This window comes from Halichoeres trimaculatus, unplaced genomic scaffold (genome assembly GCF_033239565.1).
Source record: "Halichoeres trimaculatus isolate MK-OKI-2021-1 unplaced genomic scaffold, fHalTri1.1 fHalTri1_scaffold_20, whole genome shotgun sequence".
Classification (NCBI taxonomy): Eukaryota; Metazoa; Chordata; class Actinopteri; order Labriformes; family Labridae; genus Halichoeres; species Halichoeres trimaculatus.
Genome location: NW_027437198.1, coordinates 12278241 through 12291216, shown reverse-complemented (window position 1 = coordinate 12291216; position 12976 = coordinate 12278241). Strand labels below are relative to the sequence as shown.

At 42.8% G+C, this 12976-nt stretch overlaps 1 protein-coding gene across 1 annotated transcript; it reads left to right on the top strand.

Annotated features, from left to right (window-relative positions):
- The first annotated feature begins 338 nt into the window (after positions 1-338).
- foxk2b (forkhead box K2b) lies at positions 339-10597 on the top strand. Its single transcript, XM_074697171.1, has 9 exons — positions 339-838; positions 5294-5488; positions 6534-6687; positions 7281-7427; positions 7513-7706; positions 8001-8203; positions 8351-8602; positions 8719-8922; positions 9027-10597. Exons 1-9 carry the CDS (start codon positions 546-548, stop codon positions 9236-9238), a joined length of 1854 nt encoding a protein of 617 aa, XP_074553272.1. The 5' UTR covers positions 339-545; the 3' UTR covers positions 9239-10597.
- The last annotated feature ends 2379 nt before the right edge of the window (positions 10598-12976 follow it).

Genomic DNA, 12976 nt, shown 5'->3' with positions numbered 1-12976 from the left:
CACTTGATTGTTTTTTGATTTTAAAACAAACCCAGACAGTGATATCGAGACAGGAACATTGGGGTGTGATGATTTTTTTCGTGGAGAGATTTCGGTGAGAGATTGCACGTGTAAACCGGTGGTTCCACTCCTTTCCTGCGTGGTGTAAAACTCCGTGTTTTCATCTCTACCACGCACCATATGCGTGTATTGCTGCTCATCAACCAACCTTGAATGTGTCCTCGGATTAATTCTCACCTCTGATTGGTTGGCGTAGAAGCGCTGCATCAGTGTCCTGGATTCTAATTGGCCAAGGGCGCTGTCAATCATGTGATATACACCTCCTGCGCTGTTTGGTTGGATCTCTCCGCTCCCCTTTCTCTCGGCGGTGGGTCGGAGCCGCTGTCCCTGGCCTCCTCGCATGTTCCCCTCTAAACTCCTGTTTTGAATTCGATGCCCCTGTTCTACATTTGATCACTTTCACGCCTCTTTCAGGCCACACTCGGGCGTCCTTCTCACCGGTGTTTCCCCCCCTGCATTTATCGTTTGGAGACTCACACCCGAGCATGGCGGTGGTGAGCGGATCGTCTGGGCCGGTTGCCCGGCTTGAGGGCCGTGAATTCGAATACATGATGAAAAAGCGCTCGGTGACCATCGGCCGGAACTCGTCTCAGGGCTCAGTGGATGTGAGCATGGGCCACTCCAGCTTCATCTCACGGAGGCATCTGGAGATATTCACCGCCAGCGACGACGGCACAGGCAGCGGTGACTTCTACCTGAGGTGTCTCGGTAAAAACGGGGTGTTTGTAGACGGAGTGTTCCTCAGACGGGGCGCCCCTCCTCTGCAGCTCCCACGAATGTAAGTGAACATGTGGATGCTAGCGATGCTAGCTGGTGTTCTGTTGAGTTTTGCTACTTTATGAAAAGGCGCTACCCTGTAGGTTTCCATTTCCAGTCGTGTAAACCACATTGAGATATATTTCAAACATTACTCTGAATCATTTTTATGTGTTAGATAAAAAAAACACGGTCGGTGTATTACAAGAATGAGGCGAACATGTTTTGGTTTACCTGACAACTCCCATTGAATAGTAGCACATAATCATGTAACACAGGCTGAAATAACCAAAGCATGGGGAACATTTTATTCAACTCGGCTGTAATAAGAAGAGGCTAAACTGTCGTATGTATTTTCATCAGGCTGCATTTGTTTACAGAGAACATGCTAGCTTCCAGCAATATTACCCGTTCTGCATGAGATAAAAAGAATATTCAAGGGAGCTATCTTCACGTTTAATAGCCCAAAATCCACATTGAAGAAATGGGTTTCCAACAATTTGAAGTGAGTTATTAGTTTATTGTAACCACACAAGCCCACAGTTTTGGCTTTGCGCATGTGCATATTTGCGAAAAGCCGCTTTGTTGCACATTTTAATCGGTAGCACATTTCGGCACAACACCTGTGAGCTAAGACTAACAACATTGGTTGTGTGTTGGTCGGTGGCGTTGAGAGGACCACGCATGTAGCGTGTTTGGGTGAAGTCTGCGTACTGTCCAAAATGTTATTTTCTTGTTGTGTTTTGTCAACAGAACGGCAAATTAGCCTGCTGTCGTCATTCCACATTCCCTCTTGTGGTTAGCTTAGCACTAGCGTGTATACCACACTTTCTATACAGTTCTACACATTCCATATTAGCAAGTTAGCTTTCATCTTTCGGGAAGTTCCTACTGATATTGATAAGTGGTGGTTTTTCTAATAATTGGACTCACTGAAGGCAGAAACGTATATCTACTTGAACAGTAAACAGCCTTTATTGTTATGCATGCATACATGTTAGCTTTGAGCTAACTAGCTGTAGCTTGTGTGTAGTTGTGAATGGAGCTCCTCTCAACCCCTAAACGTAAACAAACCAGTTCGTCCCCGCCCTGCCGGTTCACACAGCACAGCCTCAGGGACCTTTGGCCTCCATTTAAATACACTGAGGTCCTGCTTGCCAATGTTTTTCAACAACAGTATACTTCAGTTAAGAATTGAAAATGAATTTGTGCTCGAATATTTGTCTTATAATGGAATGCTTAGGTTTTATCCAGAGGTTTTGGCTCCTAGAGCTCCCTACACGAACCTAAAATGCTGCTGCACAAAGATATGTGTAACTTTATGAGAAGGCTATTTGATGAAGTGTTAAAAAGACAACATGAACAAAACATGAAATAAGAAATAGATTAAATAAGTACAGTATGTTTCTCAAAATTTTAAGTCAGAGCTAATCATCAGTTTTCTAATCATAGTCTGAGCCATCATGTTTTAACAACTTGAAACTTAGTGTGTCAAAATGCTAAAAATAGTTTTCAGATGCAATGCTTTTAAGCTGTTTTTCCTCTTTTTTTTAATCCAAACATTTTTGCAGGATATAGTTAATTTTTGAAAGATCTTTTTTTCCATATACTTCATAATGGGATTAATTAAATGTCATATGCAATCAATACAATTGAAAAAAACAAATTACTCCTTAGATAATGAAAACATTTAAAGAAAATCGTTTGTCTACTTAAATTTGTTAATAAAATTATTTTATCTGTCCTCTAGAATATAACTAAAAAACAATAAAACCACAGACCATATTGTCTCAAACAGTCTGGCAAAGCAAAAAAAAAAAAACAGTTTAAATTTTGATGAAACATTATAAACATATGTGCTTGAAGCATGAAAAAAATCTGCAGTTTTGTCACATGTATTGGAGGGTTTTTGCTGTGTTTTTTTTTTTACTTGACTAATGAAATGCCACATTTTTTGAGGATTAACTGTTAAACATTTACATACTTGTGCAATTAAGATGCTTTCGCAGGCTTTGGCAAATGTCTGAAAAAATCAACATTCAAAGTGTAAGCAAACCAAAATATCTATCAGCCCCTTCACCAAGTGCAAATTAAGCAATTTTATCAAAATAATGCTTTTTCCAGCTCCTCAATTTTTCAAAGTATTTACATTTTTGCTCTCCTTTACCATTGGTTATATATTTCTTAAGGTCTGACTGCAGAATGCAAGTAGCTTAAACCATTCACTTTGTTTGGAAATTAAAGAAGTTATTGATGGATGAATATATTGAAAAAGCGTGTTGAAATATTAATAACAACTAGGAAAGCAGAGTATGGGGATTGCGTATCCAATTGGACAAAAGCTTGTTTACATTTTGACCACCTTTAGCTCACTGGAAAGTGTCTGCAGTTTTCACCCGAGCGTTTTGTAATGTAGACAAACCTCCCAGTTTGCCTCTGCCAACAATCTGCTCTGCTTTCTGCTATTGTGCAATCCTTCAATGTGAAACCACATTTTTTAAGTGCAAAGAGAAAAACATGTTTTGACTTGATGCAATTTCTTTGCACATGAATATTTTTGCAGCTGGGCTTGTTTCTGAAATGCTTCCACACTACTCACAACCCGTGCACTGCCATTGATCGATCAGGTTGGCACACAATAAAGAGCTTTTAATCAGCAGAGGTCTTTACCACATTCACTCCCATAAGTGAGACTCCACACATGGGCTCATGCTTCACTTAAACAGCCATGATTGCAGCCAAAGATTGACAGCATGAGAGGACTCGCAGGGCTGCGGCCCGGGGGACGGCTCGCTTGTATTCCAGGGATTCCTCTTTGGTGATGTAAACAGACTGAGCAGAAAGGAGCAGTTTTCCCCTTCCCCTCTTTTCTTCCTCCCTCCCCCTCCCTGTCCTCTCCCACACCCCGCAACTTCTCTCCAACTTGGTGCTCTTCCTGTCTTGCCATCCTCTTTTGTTTACATTCTGTTTTTCACAGGGCGGGCGGGCGGGTGGGGGAGAAGATCAAGTGAAAGTTTTCAGTTGAATGAGCTGTGTTTGTTGCCATCCTTGCAGCTCAGCAACATCTTTTTGTGTGTTTTTGGAGTTCAGGCCTTCTTGTTTGTAAAGGGGGGAAAAAAGAGGTTTCAGTTAATTCACACTTTAAGGAAATTGCAGAACAACATTGACACAGCTTTACCTCTGAATGAGCCACAGAAGTGTTTAAATCTGAATTTAATGCTGCTCTAACGTTGCTTGTTTGATAGAGGGTTAAACACTGGATGCACACTGAGGATTTTTAAACCCGTTTAAACTTTAACTAAGAGGGGAAAACATGTATTGATCTTGTTTTGATGGTACTTTATGTAGGACTAGAGTGAAAATAAAACCCTGTAGGGTTTAACAGACGTTTGTTCTTAAAATGCTGTCCATATTTCTCTATTTACTTGATTGTTTCTTTCTGCAACAATTTCCAGTCTTCTAAATTCTTCCTAATTTCTGATGTTTTTAAAACCAGCAGAAACTACATTTCCTGTTGCATGAAAGACAGGGTACCAAGCGTTGGTTAAGTTAAATGTGCCTGCAGTGTTTCGTACAAGTGACAGGTCGTGGTCTTTTCATATGCCGCTTGTCTTCAGAAAGCACTCCACACGTTTTAATATCCTCTTAATAACCGGCTTCAGCAGCTGATGATTCGGCTCCTCTGTATTTGTTGGAACATACAGCGGTGCTCGCTGACAGCAAGCTGACATACAGAGAGGAACTTAAAAGAATAATCCTGCTCCAGATATTTTATTATTTATAGATATATTTAGATTTCACGTCCCCACTCTGTCACTTACATACTGAACCTCTCTGGAGTTATTTTAGGATCCTTCTCGCTCAGTCTCATCCAGAGAAAAGTCTGTCCCCTCCCTGTGAGGGCGCTCAAAGGCCACGTGCAGAATGAAACTGTCTCCCCTTGGCCAGTCTAACTCCCGGAAGTGTTTCTGTCTCCTCCTGTGAGTGCCAGAGATAATCTGAGATGTAGGTGCCGGGGAAACGGTTCTGTCAGCCAGCTCTGCGAGGGCCCGATTAGAAAAAGCAGAGTGCTGCGCCTGGTGCTCTTAAACTCCTGAATGAATATTGGACTGAGCAGTTTTAATTCCTCACAAACCTGTTTATTATATTTACTGCTCTGCTTAATTCAGGCCAATCCTCCACTGAGACCTCTTCTCCTACAAACACAGAGCAGTTCCAACGCGTGCTTCACTAAGAATTAACCAAGATAAACCCTCCTCTTGTTCCGCCGCTGTTTGGAGAAGGATGTTTCATCAGTATTCAAATTTAATTAACGTACATGTTGTCTCTCTCGGGTAATTATGGCCCGCAAGAGAATCAGCCCATCCTCAGTGATCCTCCAAAGCTGAGTTTTTTTTTAAATCCTCGCTGATTTGATTCTGTTTTCTTTCTGTGAAGCTGTTTTTTGTTTTTAAATCTTCTGTGCATTTTCTTTCAGGTGCACTTTCAGGTTCCCGAGCACAAATATCAAGATCACGTTCACGGCTCTGTCCAGCGGGAAGAAGGCGAAGCGTGAAGCTCCAGAGTCTCCAGTGAAACCAGTTCAGCCACAGATCTCACCCCTGACCATCAACATTCCAGATAACATCGCTCACCTCATGAGCCCGCTACCATCGCCCACTGGTACCATCAGGTACGCAGCGAATAACTATCTGATCACTGCCATAAAAACACACAGAGGATAACTCCCTCAAAAATTAGCTAAAAGATCAGATATTAAGAAATTCTGACTGTTCCTGTGAAGATTTATCTGCGTATCGTTCATTTTTCTCTCTGACTTACTCTGTTTAGTATTCTAAGTGTGTGACAGCTAAACAGAAAGTATTCCTCTCTCAAACCGGAGTCAAATTCCTTGTATTCTTAAAGATACTTGCCGAGTAGAGGCTATTCTGACTCTTAAAGCTGCTAAACAAAAACACTCATTTACCAAACCTGAGAGCTTGTTAAGCTTCCTCTGCCTTCATGGGTTTGTTTGTTTGCATTGTTGCATGTAATTTGTGTTGGATTTGGACCTAGCATTTAAAACACCAAAGTCACATGACTCTACCAACAAACTCGGTGATTATGTTTGCAGCAAATCAACAGGTCTTGTGTGATTCAAGGCCAAATTACTGTTTTGGTCAAAAGAGTTTTGTGGCTTTACAAACAGAGATGCAACACCTTGTTTAATGAAGATCTATCTCTGCAAAGATGTTGTCAGACACTGTAGACCGCAATCTAAGCGTGTTAACAATAAAACAACAACTTTTTTGGAACTGTTGTAAAAATTAAAGCAGCACTACAATCCCTCCATACTGTGTCATATCGACCCTCCCCTCCGCCCTTAGCTGACCTTCAGCTTGTCACCTGACCTTGACATGGGCCCTGCGTGGTGATCAGCTTAGGCTTATTCAGAGAGTGCAGGGCTCAGAGAGGGACTCCCTCCATCTCAGACACTCAGATCCTCTCAACCTCTGATCTCAGACAGATGGCTCGACACTGACATCCTTTGTCCTAGATGTAGAGGTTATTTGATAAAGTGTGTGAAGTGTTGGTTAATAAACAGAGAAGATGACAGGTGGGAATCATACACTGTGAATCAAACTCCAGTCTCAATGTAAATCCCTCATTGGTTGTGTCCCCTTGTTGTGCTTTAATATTCAGTCACCAGCTGACTGTCCTGTCCTCCTGCCCTACAGTGCTGCTAACTCATGCCCCTCCAGTCCACGGGGCGCCGGCTCCTCAGGCTACAGGATGGGCGGCCGTATGGTCAGCTCTGCAGAGCTGCAGCTCATCAACGACAACTCTCAGCCTGAAAATGACAAAGACGCCTCCGGAGGGGACAGTCCTAAGGTGAGCAGAGAGCCGGAGGACGGCTGCTGTCAGTCAGTCTGACCTTTAACATATTCATCACTTATAAAAGGAGGCTGCAGACTCTCTTCACTGGTGTTTTTTTAATATCAGAACGGAAACACAAAGGGTGCTGTGTTGTCAGAGTCGATTCTTGCACAGTTTATTTTTAAACTACTTGTGCAAATAAAATCTATTGCCAAAGGCTTCTCGACTTGATAACTTTTAGTCTCCAGAAACGACTGAAAGTTTTATCATATGAACTCAACTTTTTAGTCTTAGACACCTCGAATGCACAGAACAAGGATAAATCTGCTGCATAAGGTATGTTTTAACCAGTCTACAAATCATCTGAACAGGTATAAAAAAAAGATCAGTAGGTAATAATTGTCTCTCTCAGTCATAGTTGCTTCTTTCAGACCTTGATGATAAGGAATTGGGAAGTTTCAGTTTCTCTTTCTTCTAAAGCTTTTTCTCAAGTTTTAATGTTTGCATCTTCCACTTCCTCCTTTGCTTTGGTGTTTTTAAGCTGGTCGATAGCATAAAGACTCTTTTTACATGTGTTTATAAATCTGCATGTCTGCTCTGCTTCACAGGACGACTCCAAACCTCCGTACTCCTATGCACAGCTGATTGTTCAAGCTATAACGCTAGCCACAGACAAGCAGCTCACACTAAATGGAATCTACAATCACATCACAAAGAACTATCCCTATTACAGGACCGCAGACAAAGGCTGGCAGGTGAGGATGGTTAAGACACAAACACCTGCGTGAAGTCACAAAAACTGTCAACATGTTGACAGTCTTTCTTTCATTCGTCCACCAGAACTCGATCCGTCACAACCTGTCTCTGAACCGTTACTTCATCAAAGTGGCGAGGTCGCAGGAGGAGCCGGGAAAAGGCTCGTTCTGGAGGATAGACCCGTCCACAGAGGCCAAGCTCATCGAGCAGGCCTTCAGGAAACGAAGGCCCCGGGGTGTCCCCTGCTTCAGGACCCCACACGGACCCCTCTCTTCCAGGTCAGGGGTTTATTAAAATAAGAGATGTATTTATACTTCACTAAACTAGGATGCATTACTGATGACTTAGTTTTTAGTGGCTGTTATAAACCTGATAATTAAATTCCTGGAACTTCTGGTAGAAAAGTACCTTTAATTTAGCTGAAAATGATTAAAACAAACCAAAGTTATGTTAAGTCCATCACAGGCAGAATGCCAATAAAACAAAACCGTTTTTAATTTCAACTCTAAATTAGTCTTATCTAAGTGTTTGATTCAAATGTTTGATTCTCAAATCTTGTCTGTGTCCCTCAGGAGTGCCCCCGCGTCTCCCAATCACTCGGGCGTCCTCTCTGCTCACTCCAGCGGCGTCCAGACCCCCGACAGTTTGTCTCGGGAGGGTTCCCCTGTACCCTTGGAGCTGGACACGTCCTCTGCTCCCGCCCCGGCCTCCATCCAGGCAGTCCAGCCCAAACTGGCCGTCATCCAGGAAGCACGCTTTGCACCAAACACACCAGGTAGTTACAGTTTTCCTCTAATTTTTATTAAATCTGTGACTCACTTTGAATTCCTTAAAACTCCACGTTTTCACTTTCTTACTTCAAATTATCAAAAAATAAAGATGCAAAAAAAATTGTTTTGACCCTTCTGTGTGTGTTCCCCAGGCTCGCCTGTCAGCAACCAGCCGGTCCTCATAGCAGTCGGGCGTCAGTTACCTCAGACCATCAAACCCGTGACCTATACTATGGCGTCCCCAGTGAGCACCAGCACCTCTCAGCCGGCAGTCCAGACAGTCCATGTGCTGCAGCAGATCCCTGCAGGCTCGCTCAGCCCCGCCACTGCCGTCATTGCTCAGCCGGCTGCCATCATCAACAAGAGCGAGCTGCATGAGAACGGAGAGCATTCAGAGGTCAAAGGTGAGAGGAAGAGATCAAACATTTCCCAAAAAGTGTCATAAGTGTCTTATTAAAGTCAGAGTTAAGCTGTGACAGAGTGCCAGAGAGTAAGCGCCTGTTGTCTGTTGTCCTCTCAGTGAAAGTGGAGACAGTTCCCACCATCACCTCTATAGGTGGCTCCAGTCGTATCATCCAGAGCACCACACAGTCCGCCGGCCCCCTGCAGACCGTCACCATCGTGCAGTCAGCCCCTCTGGGTCAGCACCAGCTGCCTATCAAGGCCATCACACAGAATGGCACCCACGGCCTCACCACTGCCATCCAGGGAGCTGCCAGTGCTGGTGAGGAATCAGATGCTTGTTTTCAGGCTTTTGGTCAATAACCTCATCTTGGCCTCTGTAATGACACTGGTCACTATGTTAACCCTGCCCCCTTCTTTCCTCAGCTCCAGTTGTAGCGAGCCCCCTCCACCTGCTGGCCACCCATGCCTCAGCTTCGGCCTCCCTCCCCACGAAACGACAGAACGCGGACCAGCCAGCCAGCGAACAACCGGACGCCAAGCGCAGTAAATCAGAGAATGACGAGGCGGCTCCGCCCTCCAGCGCAAACGCAGACTCGGACTCGTCCGCAGTTAACCCCGGCAGCCACCTCGATTAGTCTGTACAGCACACACCACAAACCCCTCCACATCCACATCCATCACTCTCTCCTCTCCTCTCCTCTCTCACAGTCTCTCTTGTTTCTGTCGTTCGTTTTGTTTCTCCTTCTTCTTCTCCCACTGACTCCCGAGGTGCCAAACGGAGACGTTTCTTTCATTTCACTTCTGTTTGAGAGTGTCAAAAGGAAAAAAGACAAAGTCTACCCCTTTAAAGACTGGAACTTGGGTTGATAACAAAAAGAAAGAACTCAAAGGTGTCCCCTGTGAGCCACTGAAAGAGGAGAGTGACTCGAAACCACGACCACAGGAAGCCTTAACAACTTTAACCCTTAAAGAGCTGACCTTTGACCTCACATGGTGCAGCGAGGAGAGCCTGCCCAGCTCAGGCTGGACGCCGCCTTTCTGTCGCTTCTACCTCAGAGCAGATCGGAGACGCCGGCAGCCAGCGGAGGACATCCCCTCCCTGCCCGCTCGGACCTGTCGGGACAGCTCTGGACCAATGGAGCGGCGACTGAGACGAGAATTGACGGTTAGAAAAACGTAGAAATCCAGAAAGGGATCAAACTCAGAGCCAATATTCCTGAAACTCTGGCAGCTAGCCTCTCTCATACTGTCCGTCCTTTATTGCAGCTGTACGTAGATATGCAGTATTTTGTTGTCCAAATGTGGAGCATAGGATTTTTTTTATGTATTTTCACTTATCTAGATAATTTAACAAAAGGAAGCGTACAAAACGACAAGGTCGGAGACATTTCGGTAACTAAGTTAGACATTTTTTTACGTGGACTTCCTTTTTGTTCTGTTCGGTGAATCAGTGTACTAGTTTTCATAATATTTCCTCTTTTACCCCCTCGTTCTGACATATCCGTATGACATCTTGCTTAGTTATACCTACATATTTTAATACTTGCACAGATAACCGATATAAGCATATGAAATCTCCATGTGTAGTTCCAAATGTTGACCTTTGCATGTAAGAGAAAAGTTGTAAAATTGAACAGAGGAAAAAAACCTGCTTTGTCCAAACCAGACCTGCACTTGATTCAGTGTTTGTGTTTTCATTCCCTCCTCCTCTTCCCTCTTCTTCTTCCTCCTCTTTTTATGTCTCTCCCTCCATCCTTCTCCTCTTCCTCCCTTCAGGCTGTGTTGACGTTGTGGTGTGGCAGATCCCTCCTCACCCCTCTCCTTCTCCTTTTTGCTCGATTATTTTACTCTGTTCTGGCGACCCGGAGTCTGTTTTCTGATTGTACACGTTCCAACAATAGTAAAGAAAAAAAATCGATGTTTGTTCTGCTTAAGTGGAGAAATGCTTTTTTTGTTTTGTTTTTGTTTCTTTTTTTTTAATAAATTAATTTAAAGCCCTTTTTTCTGCGCCTTTGCCTCATGGAGTCATTTTGAAGTAGTTTCACTCCTGTCCACTGGAGGGCAGGATGAGTTGCAGGCTGTATGTGGTTAGATGAGGAGATTAACTTTGTCCTTTAACACAACATGGCTGCCTCCTAATAACACACGAGGGTCAGGTTCAAACATCAACAGGGAGCTTTTATCAACACTTCTGAATATTTTTACTTATTTCATCTTTTTAATCCTTTTTTAATGAATACACAACAAAACAATAAAAAAGTACGAAGAGGGGAATCAAAAACATATAACTTCTGAGGTTGATCATTTCAATAAAGGAGACTTAATTTATACACTTGTGCTTAAAATTCTCTAATTGGCGTTGCACCTTCAAACTATTAAACTTTACGGAGCATGTCCCAGAGAATAAAAGGTTTTCTTTGATGTTCCTGAAAAGGCCAGCAGAGGGTGCTGCAGTCAGCAGAGTGTGGAGCTCTCGCTGTCCGCTCTGGGTCTGAATCAGAAGACTCTGAAACAATTCTCTATTGTGCGCCCAGTCAAGCTCTAACACTCCTCCTCTGAGTCTAAATACAGCATTAGCTCATTCAAAGTTTCTTCACCCAAAGGTGAGAGCAGACGAACAAACTAAACAAACTCTAACAGCCAACATGTGTATCTCATTCATAATAGACACCTCCTGAGAATATGGTTTGGTCTGGTTGCTTTCTAAGATGACCACAACTAAAAAGCAACAAAAAATATGAAATAATGAGCACATTTTAAGAAATTAGACTCAAATAGGGTCAGTGAGGTTGTTTTTTGTCACAAATAACACAAAGTATAAAACAGTTTGCTCCCATGTCTGAGCATAAAGATCAAGTAAGTTTAGCATATATCAAACCTAACTGATAATTTTCAGCTGCTTTGAAGGAGGTTTTTTGAAATAAATATCTCATGAAAGCACGGCAGAGGAATAAGGCATGGTGTGGTTTTGTATTTGCGTTTTAAAAATAAAGTCAGCTGCCAAAGATGAGATAAGAAAAAAATATCAGGCATTTGATGGAAAGAAAGGAAATAAATAACGAGAGTGTTCTGTTATTTCTCATTTCTAGAATGTTGGTTTTGATCAGGGAGACTTTTAGTGCAGTATAATAACAATTCGTGTTCAACTAACTTAACTTTTTTAAAATTATTTTATGGCTACAAACAATATTTCACTGAACACAAAAACATTTACCAAAGAAAAAAACATAAATCACTTAATTTATGCAAAAAAAGAACAACAATTTTCAAAAAGACTCAATTTACAAAATGATTTTTATATTTGGTAGACTAATTTTTACTGTCATGAGGTTTATTTTGCATTTCATCAAATTGTTTTCCATCATGTTGAATATTCATGTTTTTAATTTTGCAGTTTGTGTTTTTGTTGCATCATGAAATGACTGTGCAACCTTCAGGGCCACCATATTTTGTTTTAAAGGTCCCATATTATGCAAAAATCACTTTAAGTCTTTTAGTGAAACTTGTGGGTCTTTGGCTTTCCTCCCAGCCCACAAAATGTGATATTTAATGACAAAACCTGTACTTAGTAGTGCTTCTGAATGTAAAATCTTGCCATAAAACGAGCTGTTTGGATTTGGGGGATTTGTCGATGTCAACAATTCCCTTTTTTGACCAATCAGAAGCAAGTCTGAAATTATTGGTTCACAGGAGATGATCCCCCTCCCTTTCCACTCCCCTCCCCGCTGCTGGAGAGAATGCCAAAGTTGATCAACCATCACTGCTTTGTTTTTGGCTGTAAACAGCCACATAGTTCCATGCTCAAGCTTCCCATCTCGGAAGAAGACAAGACTAAGTGACTAGAGTTCATTTATCAAGGAAATGTGCCAGCTACACTCAGTAAAACTGTGCATGTGTGTGCTAGTCACTTCACTGCTGACTGGTTTTCTAACTTTGGACAGTACAACAGAGGGCTAGCCAATAGACTGGTCCTGAATCCAGGCACATTACCAACCATCTGCTAACAAACCTCAGACCCTGGAAATGTGAGTATGTTAAATGCTGTGTGCTGTGGAGCAGATGTAAGAGCTTTTCCTCAGTGTCCCCCCCTGTCTCTGTGTTAGCTTCAGGATGCTAACTTTAGCTGCGGTTAGCCTGTTGTTTTAGCCTGTAATGTTACGGTAAACGACCTTCGCTGTTTTCTAAACATTGTGCACTCGAAGCTCGTGGCGCCACTCTCAGTGACGCTGAACAGCGGGGGGGTATCAGCGGTGGCTCATTTACATATGAAGGCCATGCCCACTAAATCAGAGCGTTCTGAACAGAGGGGCTATGAGAGCCTGGAAACAATGCTGCTGTGCTTGATTTATTGACTTTTTGGACCAAAACATGTT